General features: G+C 50.7%; 1 protein-coding gene across 9 annotated transcripts in view; it reads left to right on the top strand.

Moving 5' to 3' along the window:
* Tcof1 (treacle ribosome biogenesis factor 1) overlaps positions 1–15,894 on the top strand; it is a 34,156-nt gene extending 18,262 nt beyond the window's left edge. For 2 of the 9 annotated variants that reach the window (XM_035440127.1, XM_035440129.1), the window contains 12 exons: positions 251–358; positions 829–1,035; positions 2,135–2,242; positions 6,717–6,894; positions 7,820–7,941; positions 9,486–9,702; positions 10,128–10,222; positions 11,091–11,271; positions 12,840–13,321; positions 14,739–14,830; positions 15,217–15,262; positions 15,458–15,894. In XM_035440127.1, coding sequence (XP_035296018.1) covers positions 251–358; positions 829–1,035; positions 2,135–2,242; positions 6,717–6,894; positions 7,820–7,941; positions 9,486–9,702; positions 10,128–10,222; positions 11,091–11,271; positions 12,840–13,321; positions 14,739–14,830; positions 15,217–15,262; positions 15,458–15,493 — 1,872 coding nt within the window. In that variant the 3' untranslated portion in view covers positions 15,494–15,894. Of the gene's footprint in view, positions 1–250; positions 359–535; positions 713–828; positions 1,036–2,134; positions 2,243–6,716; positions 6,895–7,819; positions 7,942–9,485; positions 9,703–10,127; positions 10,223–11,090; positions 11,272–12,800; positions 13,327–14,738; positions 14,831–15,216; positions 15,263–15,457 lie in introns of those variants that run through there. The other 7 variants (XR_004768327.1, XM_027402812.2, XM_027402814.2 and 4 more) reach the window with 7 other exon arrangements.
* Positions 15,895–17,003: the final 1,109 nt, after the last annotated feature.

Here is a 17,003-nt window from a genome sequence, read left to right on the forward strand (position 1 = left end):
GTCTCACTATATAGCCCTGACTATCCTAGAACTCACTCTTAGACTCACAGAGATCTGCCTGCCTCTGCCTCCTGAGTACTGGGATTAAAGGTGTGTGCTGCCACCGCCCCTGGCTCAGGTGATTTCTTGAGTTCACATTGCTGTTAGTTGGAAAGAGTATAAGCAGTGTCTGCAGTACCAATGTTCTTTGATTATTGCTCTATGGCAGGTCGTCACCTTCCACCCTACTGATTCCCTTCCTACCTTCCAGGCTAAGCCCTTGGGGAAACCTCTTCAGGCCAAAGCCATCCCACCTCCCACTAAGGCATCTCCAGCCAAACGGCCAACATCTGCATCTGGAAAAGTGAGCCCATCCAAGGTAAGTGGGACCAGAAACAACAAAACAAGTTAGGATAAGTCTAAAAGGGGGTCTAGCAGTGATACGGCATTGATAATCCTCTTTTCTAGTCATAGACACACACTAGTAGAAGCTTGACCTAGAAGGACCTACCCTGTCCCCCTCCTTCTCTAACCCCATTGCCACCTCTCAATTCAGGGAAAGCCACCCATGAGTACTGTCCAGAACAGTGCTCTCTCTGCAAGGGTGCCAGCCACAGGGAAAGCAGGGGCCCCAGCAGTGCAAGCACAGAAGGGGCTAGTGGCTGGAGCAGGGCAGGACTCGGAGAGCAGCAGTGAAGAAGAGTCTGACAGTGAAGAAGAGGCACCAGCTCAGGTACCAGATGGAGCTGGGGTTACAGCAGTGTGTTTGGGCCAGGCCTGTAGGCACAGCTTTGTATGTCTCAGCATCTACCTGGGTCCTCCAACTCTCTCCCCTTGCTGTTTCTCCAGACAAAACCTGTGGGGAAAACCTCTCAGGTTAGAGCTGCCTCAGCCCCTGCCAAGGAGTCCCCTGGAAAAGGAGCCCATCCAGGAGCCACCAAGAAGACAGGACCTACATCTGCCCAGGCCCAGACAGGGAAGACAGAAGGCTCAGAGAGCAGTAGTGAAGAATCGGACAGTGATGGGGAGATGCCATCAGCCATCATCCCAGCCCAGGTGAGTGGCCTGAGAGCCACCTTCACTAACTTCCTATTCATAAAGTGATCTTGGCCTGGTAGGAGCAGGTAGAAGTTGTAACTCCAGCATCGCTTGCCCCTGGGGCCCCCAAGTCCTCTGGATGAGATGTGCTGTAAATCTGAAACCAAGGCCATCCTAGGATAGGATGACTTATAGTTCATGGGTCCTCTGCAGCACTGGGCACAGAAGTCCCATGCATTAGGCAGGTTCTGCCAAGGTATACGAGGGCAGCCTGCAAAGATACCCCTATCAGAGAGCCACAAGGAAGCTTGGGCTATGTTGCCAACCTCTGTCTAAGGAGGGACTTCCTGGCTCAGTGAAGCCTGGGCTCAGGGAATGGGAAAGATAGAGAAGCTGCCTCTTACCTAGACCATTGTCCAGTCTTGTCCTAGTTGCAGAGGGCAGTGAGACTGGCTCTGTTTAGGTAACAGGTCAAGTCTGAGCTCAGGCATTGTTAGAATTAATAGGTGATGACATCTGATGTGGCATCTTAGGAAGATGGCAGTAGAGATCATCAGAAGAAATGGTCCCTGCCAGTTTCAGCCCATCGTGATCCTACAGGAAGTAAGAAGTGTCACATACAAATTGAGATATTCTAGCTTCTTTTGAGAATCTGGCAGCCTGGGTCCTACTTGCTGCGTGAGTACAGTTCCACCCATGCCGGGAGGCATAGAGCCCTCCCTGGGCATCCACTGAATTGGCCTCACCGCCAGCTCTTCCTCGCTGATTGACAAGTTGTATGGCTTTGAACCACATGGTCCATGAAGCCTACGCCCAAAAGGCTCATGCAGAAAGGTCACACTGTCTCCCTGGCAGTGGTGGCACCCACCATTAATCCCAACACTCTGGAGGCAGAAGCAAACAGATCTCTGTGAGTTCAAAGCCAGCCTGGTTTATGGAATAAGTTCTAGGACAGCCAGGGCTACATGGAGAAACCTGTCTCAAAAAAGGAAGGAAGAAAGGAAAGAAAGGCAGCCCACACTTTCCTTGGAGAATCAGCACAAGAGGTGCCACGTTTCCTCCCCACCTTGGCACCCTTCCCTGTCACATGTTTATTCAAGTCTTGTCCCCTCCAAAGGGTGGTGCCTCCCAACCTGCTAAGAGCAGAGCCTCAGCGCCCGCAGCCCCAGAGAAGAGCATAGAGGACTCCTCAGAGAGCAGTGATGAGGAGCTGCCGTCCTCCCAGGTAGGTTGTCGCTTCTCTAAAGGAAGGCTCCGCTCTCTGGCTGAGCCAGGCTGTCACACCCTGGGAAGAGGGTACATCTTCCCTGATAGGAAAGTCTCGCCACATGCAGGCAGTGCTTCACAGCCTCTGAGCTCTCATCTGTCTTCCGATACACACCTCTGATGTGGACAGTCCACAGAGCATGGTAGGATGCAGGCTTCACATCAGCAGCCCCACCATGCTGGGCCAGGGTCCTCTTATGATTCAGATATTTTGTGTAATGGTGACTGTGAACCAATACAGGTGGCCCAGGTCCTGGGCCAAGTCCCCTGCCTGAGTAGGAATTAAATTAAATTTGGCAGGCCAGGAATTAAAATCCCTTACCTTCTCATAAAGAGGCTTGAAGAACACAGCACTGCTCCTCAGCCCCTTTGGTCTGGGTACTGTTGGAAACCTGGAGCCTCCCCTGCAAGCCTAGTTGGAATCTATGGGCCTCACCCCAAATCAAGCCTGGGCGGCCTGTTGCACCTCATTTTTTGCTATTTCCTGTTCCTTCTTATCCTTGTCCCCAAGTGTGAGGTCCAGGACACCTTCTCTGGCTTCAGAGGCCCAATATGAGCCACCAAGGTGGTACATGCTCCATATGAACCCAGGCCTTTCTAGAGACAGCACTGCCCTCTTTTTGGAGGAGAGGAGAAGTTCTGGGAATGAGGTTTCAGTCCTGGCGGTCTGCACTTAGTCCTGCCCAGCTGTGCCTATAGTCTACTTTCACACTCTCCCAACCCTCGGCAGTTCCAGTTCTGAGCACGTTGGCTTTGTCACACTTCTTTGTGTTCCAACACCCTCTGGTCTCAGACCCGTCATCTCATCCATCAGGATGTCAGCATGCTGCTGTACAGTCTTGCTGAGGCACCTCCCTCAGTCCTAAGGGACACACACAGCTCGGAGGGAAGGCTGCCTTGATTGTCTCTGTGGGAGGGGACTAGCACAATTAAAATAAGCATTATGCTGAAATTAAACTGTCAAATTGGTACATTAGTCTTGAAGATCTGGAGTCTCTATTTTGAAAAAACAAAGCCTGTAGTTTCTAGGTTCCCAGAAGGATTCAGGGAAGTGAGCACGGCCCGGGAAGCTGTCATTTTGCCCTCTGGGAGAATCCTAGCTTACTTGTGATTGCTCTTGTTATTTGGCATTTATGGAGCACTTCTCTATTGATAACTGGAGCTGCTCCTATGTCAGCCTCACAAACTGGTGGTTTTGTTTTGTTTTTAATTAGCCTGTCAGTCGGGGAAAGGGCCAGGTACCAGGGCAGTTGCCCAGCTTTAACCCCAGGTCCCTTTCTGCAGTTCACCCCCTGTTGTGTGGCCTATAAATGTCAAGGCTGCTAGAACCTGGGGTGGGTACCAAATTAGAAACAAAATGAGCATGTGAGGTAATGCAGACATTAAGTAGAGTGGATGATCCATTCCGTGTTATATAGCCTTATATCACAACACATCATACACCTTAGTTCTTAGTTCTTAGTTCTCCCACTTAAATTATTTCTAAATGTAGGAGTGTTTGCCTACATGTATGTATGTATGTATGTATGTATGTATGTATGTATGTATGTATGTATGTATGTATGTGCAACACATGTGTGCCTGGTACCTGTGGAAACCAGAAGAGGGTGTCAGATCCCCTGGATCTGGAGTTACACATAGTTGTGAGCTGCCATTCGAGGGCTAAGAATCAAACCCAAGTCCTACCTCTAAGCCATCTCTCCAGCCCCCTCACAGTACTTTAAAGACTACTTCATCTGTCATTTTGCCAAAGGAATGGGCCCTGTCCTGAGTCAGAGAACAGAGAACTTGTAAAAATCTAAATTGTGGTACTTAATTAGGGCTTGTATGATTAGGTCTGAAAGGAACTGCCTGGTCCCTGGAGAGCTGTCTTCCAATCCTGGATCTGAAACCAGTTTGCTGCTCTTCCTGGGTGAAGTGCTTACCCTCTCAAGTCTCCTAGCTGCACCTCCAAAAGTTTCATTTCCAAGTCCCTGGGTAGGATTGGCCCAGGGTCTGTTAACTGGCCCCCGGTGATGGTGATGATAATGGTGACGATCTTCCTCCTTTTTCTCTCTTTGGTGATTCTGGGGTGGAACCCAGGACCTCACAAGTGCTATGGATCCACCCTGCTGCTGAACTGCACTTCTAGCCACACAAAGCAGCTTTGAGGAACGCCTAGCCCCACCTCCCACTTTGGCCCAGATTTACTGGAATAAGGGCACAGTGGGTATGAGCCCAGCTGGGGCAGCAGGCAGTAGGCACTGCCCAAAGCACCCCAAATATGTTTCTGTAAGCATCATTTCTGCAAATGGGAAGGGCATCCCCATACCCTACTCTGTGCTCTCAGTACCCCGTACCCACGGGGAGCAGTGAGGTGCTCAAGTGAAGGTGGTGTCCGCTTTCATTGTTTTCCCTCTGTCGACTTCTTTGACCAAAGCACAGTTGACACGTGCTGGGCTTTGTGTGTTCCTCGAGGTGGGCACACCCAGGTTGGAGCTCTTTATCAGGCCTCTCAACAGATGGGCAGCTGGGCTTGACCACCCAGGGCATTGGTGACAGAGTGGGAAACAAATGCTACAGACCTTAAATACTGTCCCCTGTGTTTAGCCTGCCCTCAGCAACCAGGCCACCACCCCCCTCCCTCTCCTGCCCTCCCCACATTGGGATGGGGTGGTGTGGGCAGGCGGGACTGGAGGAGGCTGTGCTGCGGAGCTGCTTTTAACATCCCAAGACGCTATTGTTTGCCTCAGTGGGTTTGCTGCCTCTCTTGGTCCCCAACAATCTGTTCTTCTGTCTTCTCACATATATATAGATAGATCCCCCTCCCTCCACCACAGGCCTTCTCCCACTTTCCACCCTTCTTTGCATCACGTGGGAAGGAAGGCTCTGGAAGTGGTGGATCGGAGCGGCCGCGGGGGAGGCTGTTTGGCAGGGTAGGGAGGGCCTGAGTGCAGCAGTACTGCCACACTTGGTGGGTACCACAGTGCTAAGCTTGTTGCTTGCTTTCTGTCTCACATCCCCTGGAGTGGTGGGATGAAGTACAGCAGGCGGGGCAGGGTGTTGGAGAGGACCTGACTATATCCCCCCACTGGCCAAAGCCAAACAGCCTGGAACCAGCCCTGATGGAGAGAGTAGAAAGTAGAATTCCCGTTTCCTGGCTCCTGACTCTGCCTTCTGGGGCTGGGGCTTTGGAAGGAAATAGACCTAGAGCCCCCTGGGTGTGTGGTGACACATTTGGGAACCTGCAGTTCACTGCAGTCCAAGAATCTGCTGCTGCTTTACCATCTTACCCTTTGCAAAGCAGACACAGAGGTGAAATGATGAATCAGGGCATTTGAGAGAATGTCTATAATCCCAGCATGTAGGAGACCAGGCAGGAGGCTCAAGAGTCAGAGGCCAGCCTGGTGAGCTACACAGTGAGACACTGTCTCAGGAGTGTAAAAAAAAAAAAAAATCATGAAGTAAAAGGGTGGACCCAACATGCTTACTCAACCCTCAGCAGTCCCAGTCCTGAGCAGGTTGACTTTGCTTTCCAGCGCCTGCTGGTCTCAGGCCTGTCATCTCCTCCATATGGATTTCCGTGTGCAGCTCAAAATGCTAAAGGATTTTCCTTTTTCTTTTAAGCACAACCACAAGACAGTGTGACAGCTAGAAAGTTGACCAGCAGGCAGTGTGCCTGTTTCTCCAAAGTATCTGACAAGTAACAGACATTTTTTATACTTGTCCTATTTAAGAGTCCAAATAAGGTTAGCGTGTGGTGGTACAAAGGCTGGTAGATCTCTTCATTCAAGGCCAGACTGATCTACAAAGCAAATCTGTCTGGAAGCAAGTAAAGGCCACACACACTGCCTTATATTCTTGAACCCTTTCTCGATCTGCTGGTTTTCCTACTGCCCACTCACCCTGTTACCCCTCGGCAATTTATGTACTAAAGAAACTGGATCAGTATAACTGGGAGCTGTATGCTGGGCCATACCTTGGGGAGGCTGTATCAGGGTCTCTGGGGGAGGGGACAATGAGACTTTGGGAAAATCATATCTTATAGCCAGGCTGCTATAGAAAATGCTTTTTAGAACTCCCCACTTAGCAGGTGGCCATCTGATGTCATCAGAAGAAAGAGGCTAAATTAGACATTCCAGCTCTCGCCTTGCTTCCTATCTGGCTGTGTGGCATGGGCCCTCCTCTCTTCCTCTCTGGACTTAAGGCCTTCCCATTTGTCCAGTGGGGTGGATAGTGTTCACCTTGGGGGGTTGCTGTGAAGGTCAGCTGGGCTCCTCTGAGCTATGAAGTGCTGTGCTGGGTGTCAGCTGGTATAGGTGGGAGTGGGCTGCAAATGCCCAAGCTCCTTGAACTTTTTGCCTTATAAAACCCTCCCTCACCCTTTTCCCCTTCCCTTTCCCTGGCCAAGCCTTTAATCACTGGGTATGTGTGTTTTGTTTTTGTTTTTCAAGGTGATTAAACCCCCTCTGATTTCTGTCAACCCTAATCGTAGTCCAGCTGCCACCCTTTCACAAGTCCAGGCTGTGAGCAACCCAAGGAAGGCCCAGGCCTCAGGCACCATGGCCCAGAGCTCCTCCTCTGAGAGTGAGGATGAAGACATGATTCCTGATACACAGCCCTCCACTCATGGTGAGTGCTGCTGCATTTACTGCTCAGCTGGGGGGGGGGGGCTGCTGCTGTACATGCCCTTGCTTGTGGAGACCAAAAGGGACCCGACACTAACCAAGCAGCCTAGCAGAGGCATTGGCCAGGAGAACTAGGGGCTCAGCCTTGGCCCCTGCATTGTTACTTGATGAGGATAGCTCATTTATTTGCCTTGTTTTGAAGGAATTACATTCAAGGCCTCTGTGTGCCATCTCTAAGCCTGAAAGCCTGAGCATTTTGGTGGCTAGAAGCTACAGGGACCAGGCTAGTCTAAGTCAGCTCTGCTGTAACCAGCTGGCTGTGGAGTGGGCTGTCAGCCCAACAGTGAGCTTCCATCCCTTGTAGTGTAGAAAAAGAAGGTAGGTAACATTTCATACTTAGTCTCGTCCCCAAGCCTAAGGTGGATTAGTGTGGATTTGTATGTGGTAAGGCCCTCTGGAAGTATATTAGGACACTGTGACATTTCTGTCATTAAGTCCAAGATTCCTCCTGGCAGCAAAATAGTGCTGTGTATTTGGCTGGTACACAATGGGGACATAAGATCTTGTTGGGCTGTGATAAGCATATCTTCTCAGCACCCAGCAGCTCTCACACTGATTCTGAGCTGTAAGGAGTCTCTGGCACTATGGTCTAGCTAGTTGCTTAGAAGTAGCAGCCTGCTCAAGAGGAAAAAGATGACAAAAGGCTTGGAGTCACTGCCACAGTAGCCATTTGAAGGCCCTCAGCCTTGTCAAATGACATGATGACAGCTGCTGCATGGAAGGCTTGAAGAAAGTAAGCTAACGTAGGCTTTATGATCCCTAAGCCCAATATCAGGCCCATGGGAAGAACTGGTAATTGGGTAATGCCTTGCTGGGGAATCATGGGACTTCTGTACCCTTAAATGACTGCCCTGTCTTCTCCATTTCAGCCACTAAAGCCAATGTGGTAACTGTACCCACATCCCTCCCACGGACAGCCCCCCAACCCAGCAAGAGTGAGCAGTCTAGTCGGATGCCAAAAGGCAAGAAACCAAAGGCAGCATCTACTCAGGTACTGTCGGGTAAGAGAAGGCTGGGGGAGGGTCACTCTGCTGCCTTGGTGTGTGCCACTAAGTTGCATGGCAGTCAGTGGCTTTCTCCTAGCACCCTGGCACTGTCAATCAGGCCTAGAGCCAAGCTTTCAAATCCTCATGGTGTTGTCAGGAAGGCAAGTGGAATTCCCTCCTCTTCCCAGCTTGGACTCAGAATTCCTTTTTTATCCCCTGGTTTTGAAATGCTATGAATATGAGTTGCTTGCCTTTCTTAGTATTCAGAATGGAAATGACCTTAGCAATTTCTCCTAGCCATGGCCAATTTCAGTGCATTGTTAATTAGTAGGGCAAGATTAGTGGACACTGTTTAAGTAAAACGGAGGACACATCCCACCAGGGTCAGTTCAGGCCAGAACCTGGGTCTCCCCACTCCACGTTCATCGCTTTGTGGGCCTAATGAGGTTTGTTAACTATCGTGTAGAGAGGAGTCCATTGTACCCCCAACCCTCTGAGAGCAGGAGAGAGCTGTGCTAAAAAGTATTCCCAGCTCTGTTCCTGGGTGCAGTATAAGCTGCAGGCAAAAAGAGCTTCTGGATTGTGAGGCTGTATGCACTAATGGGCTGTGGTCGTTTCTACAGATGGTACCGATCATCCGCCCTACTGGGCACTGAGGCTACAGCAGGTACAAGGCCTTCATGGGGCTCCTAAGCCAGCAAAGAGACAGCCATTAAACAGGAAAAGCAATATAAATTAGAGAGGTAGTTTGGGTACATTCCTTTAATCCCAGCACCTGGAAGGCAGAGGCAGGCAGATCTCTGTGAGTTCAAGGCCAGCCTGGTCTACAGAGCGGAGCGAGTGCCAGGACAGCCAGAATGGTACACAAAGAGACTTTGTCTTGAAAAACAAAACAAACAAAAAGCCAGTGAGCAGACTGGGGAGATGGCTCAGTGGGTAAAACACTTGTCATGCAAGCATGAGGACCCGAGTTCATTCTCCAATACCCACAGGAAAAAGCCAGGCATAGTGGCAGGGGGTTGTAATCCCAATACTAGGGTGGCTGAGACGTGTCAGTCCCTGGTGCACACTAGCCAGCCAGCCTAGTTTAATTGGTGAACCCCAGGTCACATGGAGAGACAAAGAAGGTGGATGGCTTCCTAAGAACAACACCTGAATTTAGGGTTTCAACATGAGCATAAGTGCACTTAGTGTGTGTGTGTTCTTGGGTGTGCATATGCACATGAACACACACAGCCAGTGAGCCCCAGCTTCAAGTGCTTTGTATTTGGGGAGCTGTGTAGACCATATTGACCCCACCCCTCCTCACATGTGGCTGGTTCTCTCTGCCGTGCCTCAGTGAGAGCCCAGCATGGTTGTGTCTCGTACCACTAGCCCTTATTTTACCTCTCTCGGCCTCAGTGTCCTGGTACATAAAAAGAAGCTGCAGGGCCCCCCAGAAAGCTGTGGGAAAAATCATGGGAAGCCACTTGTGAAGCTTCCTACATAGGGCCTGGCCTTATTATGTCCCTCTCAATGTAACTTCTCTTGCACTCTTTCTGTACCAAAGCAGATCAGCAGTGACGTGAAAACACTCCCTGTGACACCTCCCCAGAGCACACCTGTCCAGTCCAAAACAACCAACAAGCCCAGAAAACCCAAACTTCCTGCCAAGCAGCAGCCTCCCTCAACCTACCGCAGCAGCTCAAGTGATAGCAGTGACACCTCTTCAGGGAGCGAGGAGGATGCCAAGAGACCCCAGGTGGCTACGTCAGCCCCGAGACTGGGTGAGGATTCTAGGATAAGGCACATCCTGGTAGAGCTGTAGGCTCTGGCCTTCTCACCCCACCCTGGGCCTGTTCATCCACGGCTATAACTGAGTGACTTAAAAGACCTGACTGCTATTTAACCATGGGCAGCATGTTGGTATCAGGCTCCCTTTATTGAATGCCTCACATCTCAGGACTCTGCTTCCCTCACAGGGGAAAGTAGAGAAGTGGGAGCCTCAGGAACCAGAAAGGAAAACCATGGCATTCAAATATGTCAGGCAGAGTGCTTTGGGCATCAATGGGTGGAAAATGGGAGGCCCTGTGCAGGAGGATGACGAGCATAGGGAGTCCCAGGCTTTGCAGCCTTCCTGAGGTGCTCTGCCTAGCCTTAACAAGGCCGCCAGGGACCCACAGCCAATAGGAGACCTTTGCTTCTGCACTAGATCCACACCTTTCCCAGAAGGAGACTGTGGTAGAGGAGACCCCTGATGAATCCGGTGAAGATGAGTTGGTGGCGCCCTCACAGGTACTTGCCAGGGTAAGGGCTAGAGCTTGGAGCTGCAGCTGTAGACTTCAGCTACTCTTTGGATCTAGTGTCTAGATTCCCATTCCCTGGTCCCTGGGTAAGGTCCCACCTGTGGGATGCCCTTAATCAACAGAATAGAGCCTCATCTCCTGCCCTGGGGTCTAGGAAGGGATTCAGATGGATTCTAAGACATGCCCAGAAAAACCATTCCTTGGATCTCTCTTAAGGCTCTTCTCTGTACAGGATAGACAGTGATGATTTCCTCATTTTCAGGGAGCAGGTGTGGTGGAGTCAGAGAACAACTTTGTGGAGTCTGTTGTTTCTCCTTCCACCTTTATGTCTGTTGAACCCTGGCTGTTGGGCTTGTATAGCAAGTACCTTTACCTTTGAGCCATCTTAACCATACCAAAATGCTAATGCTTTTCTGTGATGGTAATGGTCCATTGGCAATAAGAGATCCCCGCCCCCTTTTTTTTTTTTTTTTCCTTTTCTTTATTGAGTAGGGGGAGGCTGGTTCAAGGCAGAGTTTTGCTGTGTAACAGCACTGGCTGCTCTGGAACTTACTCTGTAGAGCAGGCCAGCCTCAAACTCACAGAGATCTGCCTGCTTCTGCCTTCCAAGTACTGGGATTAAAGGCGTGTGCCACTGCAGCCCTCCAGAAATTCCCCCCTTTTAATGTACTTTAAATATACATTAATTCACATAATTTAAAAGATACACACACATACTGAGGGCCTCTGGGCTCTGTGGGCTCAGTGCCACTTCTCTACTTGACTGGATTAGCCTGATCTTGGGTTAGTGAACTGATTTCCTCAGAGCAGGCCTTGCCTCCGGGAGGGTTAAGGGTAGGGGCTCAGTCTTTCACACTGGGCTTCTTCAGTCTCTCCTCTCAGGTTATGTTACTCCTGGGGCGACTGTGGCCAATTCCCAGGCTTCAAAAGCCACTTCTAGGCCAGACTCCAACCCTTTGGTTTCCTCTGCTCCGGTCACCAAAGATAACCCAGATGGCAAGCAGAAAGCAAAATCCCAGGATGCAGCAGACACCGTGTTCCCTAAAACAGGTGAGTTGGGGGACAGCAGGACATGGAGGGGTAAAGCTGCTGGTCCCTGCTTGCCATCACAGCAACAGTTTCACCAGTGTTTGCCTTCGGGGTCCTTTGTGGGAACTGGAAGTACCCTCAAACACAGCTGGAGGCCAGGCCCAGGTTTCAGGCTCTGGGCACCCTGGGAGAAAATATAGCCACCCCTTTAGAGCTGGTGAAGCTGTAGCAGCTTACTTGGGCTCGTGGAGGAAGCCTAGGCTCTCCCAAATCTCTTGATTTTTCTTAGTGGGCCAGGGCATTGGGTATAGGGACTCAGAATGACTCAGAATTGGCCAGCAGCCCTCTCTGGAGGATTCAGTATACAGAAGAAACCCTGGGTGATGGACTGGTCTCTGGGGCTGCTCTGGCTCACTCTGTAGCAAAAACTCCTGGGCCCCTGTGTCTTAACCATGCAAGGCAAGAGTAATGCTGCCATGTACTGTCAAACGTATAACATACAGAAAATTGTCACATGACATTTAGTGGGATTCAGGGGATCCCCTACCTTATATAACATGGGACATTCCATCCCGCCGCCGCCCCCCATTCCATTCCTGTCAGCTTTTCCTTGAGGCATAAACTGCCAGGGTCCAACCCCTGAGCCCAAAATGTAGGAATTCTGTGTGGCACAGAATGGTAGAGACCTACCCGAGTGACTTGGGAGACTAGAATCGGTGAGGGGACCAAAAGCTCTGGGCTCTATCTGCTATCTGGGCTCTCCTGCACTGGGTCAGAGGCGGAGTTGTTGCTCACTTTCTTCCCAGTGTTCTTGTCTATGTGAGAGGCGGGTGCAACAGGGAGACATTTTCGAGGGGGCTGTGGAAGGTTTTTTTTTTACACGTGTAGTCAGCACACAATTATCAAAGGCAAGCAGAGGCGTGGAAAATTCTAAACAAAGGCTGCACCAGAAGTCACTCTGGCAGGCAGTAAACCTGCTTAGTCAGCCACCACATGCATACACAGCATACCCAGAGTTCCCCCTATCTGCCTCTGGCCCCAGCCTTGATGGGCCAAGGAGCCAGTGAATGTCCACAGACAAGAGCTGAACAGTAGTCTGTAATACCTTCTCCTGTTTTATAAATCTATAATTCATGGCAAAGGACACCATTGTATTTCTAGCTTCTTGTTTTACAATGGAAAACAGGCCTCAAGGAACTGTGATCTGGCCAAAGCCTTACAGTAGATTGATAAAGGCAGATGTAGATCCTGAGTCACTTGTGTCCCATCTGAGTCACTTGTGTCCCATCCCTTGGTCTTTTTGGCAGACTTCAGGCCCACCCTCTCATTAACGTTCTGGGGTCACTGTCCATCTCCAGCTATAAATGGGTGTAGTTTTTGATGTGAGGACATAGAGTGGTGCTGGAAGCTAGGGTGAGATTCCTGTGTAAGGCATGAGCATGGGGGATGATGAGGAATAGTGACCCCCAGGGCCTCAGTTTCCCATCTGTACAGTTGTAAGGAGGTGCACCCCGTCAGTTCTCATATATTGTGTAAGATCTGTCCCTCAGCTTTCCAGACCTGTGACCTCCGAGACCTGTGATCCACAGGTAGGAAAGAGACCTCTTCAGACACCACACCTCCGAAGCCCAAGAAGGCTAAGAAAAGCACCTGGACCTCAGCAACACCCACACAGGCTCTGCAGAACAGCATCACCCAGTGCCTCCGGGAACAGTCCTGGTCCCTGAGCGAGGCGCAGGTGCAGGCCTCTGTGGTGAAGGTTCTGGCAGAACTGCTGGAGCAGGAAAGGCAGAAGGCCACAGAGGCCATCAAGGAGAGTGGGAAGAAGGGCAAGAAGCGGAAGCTGTCGGGGGACCAGCTAGCAGCAGGGGCCCCAGAGAGCAAGAAGAAGGCCTCTGGGACTTCCAAGACAAAATCAAAGCTAGACGAAGTAAATGCTGATGGCAAGGGGAAGGGATCATCTGGCTCCCAAGGGGCCAAGGCGAAGCCCGAAAGTGAGCTGGGGTTAAAAGTTGAGAGTGGACAGCAGAATGACACAAAGAACAAGAAGGAAAAGAAGAAATCCAGTAAAAGTAAGTGACTACTCCCCCATCATACACTGCGGATGCAGGGCTGGGTGGCAGGCCTCTTTATCTCAATCTTTCCACAAAGAACAAGAGCCTGGGAAGTGATTTGTCTAGAGCAACAGGCATCTGGTGGCAAAGCCAAAAGTAGATTGCGGGGCACTTGGGCTGCATCCCCTCCTCCCCATAGCCCAGGAGACCCTCGCAGTGCCCAGCATTTACACCCACGGTCAGCTTTTAGAAAGCATAAGCTCAACTCCAGCTTCACAAGGATGGAAAACAGGGAGCACTCCACTCCAACCTACCTCACACCAGAGGTCCACTGTGGGTTCCTGAGGTATGGAATGTGCATGCATCCTTATCTGGAACCCATCTTTTCCTCTGGAATTCAGCTCCTCCTCAGTGAAAGCAGCATTTACTGTTCTCCATGCTGGAACCTGCACCCAGGTGCCTTTGGAGTTGCCCTGCCAGCCCAAGGCAGTGGGGACTTTGGTTTTCATTTTCTAAATGGAAAACAGGCTCTGAGAAAGAAAGGCCACTTTTGCTGGGCAGTCCACTTTTGCTTTGTTTTGAGACAGGGTCTCACTATGTAGCCTAGCCAGCCTGAAGCTTAGTATGTAGAGCAGGCTGGCCTCGAACTCACAGAAATCCACCTTCCTCTGCCTCTTGGGTGCTGAGATTAAAAGGATGCACCACCACGCCCAGCATGGAAATTCTCTTTTGTGCATTGTCTGCCCATCTGTGGCAAGAGTCTGGGAGAAGAGGTATCTGGCCATCTGGTGTCGGGAACCCATGGGGTTAAATAAGTGTGGGGTAGGGCTTCTTTTAGACTAAGTAATCTTTTATTTAGCATTCACCAACATTTATTAATGCAAAATTCAAGTTCCGAATGATGCAGTCTTTTTTACACAGTAATTTAAACAGACTTGGCATCTGAGAAACCCATTTGGGCCAGTCCTCCAGAAGCAGACTAGAGGGATACAGAGATCAGGTGAGAACAGGAGAGGACACAGCAGCAGGAGCATGGCGGGAGCATTCTGACATTAGGGAAGGCAGCTGTTCTCATCCTGGAGCTGGGCCTCAGCCTCTGCCTGCTTCCATTGCTATCTAATGAGGGAACAGGTAAGCAGGCAGGAGGGTTGCTCTGACACCTGCAGCAGCCACACGAGCCCATCTGCACATCCAGGGACATGGGGGAGGGGTTCTTAAAGTTAGTTCCAGACTGGACATATATCTCAGTGGTAAAGAACTTGGCATGGCTAGTATTGAGGCCCTAGATTGTGTAGTCCATGGACAGGAAGAATGGAGCGAGAAGGATAACCTGGTCCCACCAGGGCTGGCTTCCCAGTGGCATAGTAGCTCGGAGCTGCTGTGGGCCTCCTGACACCGACCCACTCAGTATCAGAGCTCATTTTCTTCCCTCAGAAAAAAAAAGCAAGGACAAAAAGGGAAAGAAGAAAGGAAAGAAGACGTCAGCCAAAGACCCTGACTCACAGATCAAGAAGAAGAAGAAAAAGGTAGATTGAGTTCCTGGGAGCTCTTGGGCCAGAAATTCGAACCCTTCCCCTTCCAACACCCAGACTCAAGTTATAATGGACCTTGTGAGGAAGAGTGGGCAAGGGGTGATACAGCCAGCTCCCAGGTGAGAAGGGATTTGAGGAAATGCCTGGCCCACATGTCCTGACCAGTGGGGGTGCTCACTGAAGAGACAGCCATCCATTTCATGAGGTCAAAGGCTGTTTGGTCCAGGCGTGGTAGCACGGGAAAGCCTAGCAGTGGAAGCTACAGGGGTGTGGCTCTGAAGACACCCATGAGGTATCACCCCTGCCTTGCCCTGTGAGGTGGGGCAGCAGTGGTGAGGACCCGCTGCACTAAGAGTGGTGTTGCCCTTCTCTCCTCACAGAAGAAGACAGCAGAGCCTGCCGTGTGAGGGCCAACACATAGAACAGGTAAGAGAGGGAGCCAGAGAGACAACAACTCCCTTCCCCAGGGTCAGTGGGACTGAGGGGCACTGCTAGCAAGTACATCAGCCACATGCCACATCTTGAGCGAGGCTGGTGGCCAAGCAACATCCCTTAGCTTTGTTCTCCTTGTGGAGATAAAGTTCAGGATATGTGACCAAAGCCTGGTTTGTTTCCTTCTAGAGTCTTGTCAGAGTGTGGCTGTCCCCAGACCTCTGACCTTTGGCCAGTGTGAGTTGGGACTGGACTTTTTAACTTACCCTCCCTCAACAGAAGATGATGGCTGACTCCAGCATGTGCTGCTGGCCTAGCCAGTGAGCCTGCAAGGAGGAGGCAGTCCCAAGAGGAAGTGGGATGAAACACACCCACTCCCTCTGAGTGCTGCATAAGATGTGTACAGTATATATATATATTTTTTAAGTGACCTGCCTCTCCCCCTTCAAATCCACCATGCCCAAAGGCCTCAGGACCTTCCTCCCTCTGCTCTGTAGACCCAGCGAGGTCCCACTTAGAGTTCATCCCATTCCCTGGATCCCTGGCTTATCCCAAGGCCTTGTCCTATCAGTTTTCCAGCTGTGTTTTTTTTTTAAGAACTTAAAATAAAAGACTTTAAATGTAAAGGTTTGAGTTTCCCTGTGCATGTGGACCTGCATTGTTACTGACTAGGAAAGGTAGTGTGGGAACCCTGGAGGAGCACAGGAGCATGTCAAGGCCCTACGGTACTGTGAGGAGGACAGTTTGCTAAAGAAAGGCCTCGGCAAAGCGCCTCAGGGAGGGCTCCCTGAAGGAGGTGGCCTCTGAGTTTGAGGAGAGCTGAAGGTGGGTCAGATGCCATGGTAGAGAGTGCAGGTGACCAAAGAGCCTTTGGAAGCTTTGGAGTTGGGATGGTGTGGAGCGAGGTGGCTGCCATGGGAAGGGTGGAAGGGCCAGTAAATGAGGCCGAGAATTGCCCTCTAGCCAGGGAATAGTTCTTTGGTGGTGAAGGCAAGAAGTGAACAAAGTCCATGTGTGTGTTGGGACTGTTGCTGGGGTAGACCAAGGGAGGAGGATGGCAATGCTCCTCTGGCTTCCTCTGCATAAGCATTCAAAGGCCACCTCAGCCTGGAGTCCTGTGAAACACCAGAAGTCTAAGCATTTCACCTCAGGCTCCTGCTGGAGGTCCCTGGAGACCCTGTGCACAGAGCCTTGGGACACCACTGACGTGAACAGCCATTCCCTTCATTACAAGTGTGTTGGTCTCCATCAGACTGCAGAGGAGGGTCTCATTGGTGTGCTGACTCAGAAGTATTTAAATGTAAAACCGGAACGATGTCACTCATGTTCATTTCAGACTCCTGGGCTTATCAGGGATCTGTTTCCTTTTCCAGCAGCAATGGATTGGAGCTAAGTAGCCCTGAGTCCTGCACAGGTGGCCAGCTGGTGGCAGCCCCCATTTGCATCCATTCCTGACACTAGGCCCCTGTGTCCATTGCCATCTGTCATCACACTTTCTTAGTACAGAAATGGAATTGGGGACATGAGAAATGGAAGCTGGGACATGATGAGCTGTGCTTTTTAAACTGGGCAAGAGTCTGTGTCTTTCTGAATGTTGAACAGGTACTAAGTATCCACGGCCCACCTCCCCAGGCTCCATAGACCCTGGCTACCTAGATGACTAGGTTTAAGGTTTTCATTGACTTTCCTAGGGTAAACAAATTGGATCTCAACAGAAGAGCCAGGAGCAAGAATG

The sequence above is a fragment of the Cricetulus griseus genome, chromosome 2 (genome assembly GCF_003668045.3).
Source record: "Cricetulus griseus strain 17A/GY chromosome 2, alternate assembly CriGri-PICRH-1.0, whole genome shotgun sequence".
Lineage (NCBI taxonomy): Eukaryota > Metazoa > Chordata > Mammalia > Rodentia > Cricetidae > Cricetulus > Cricetulus griseus.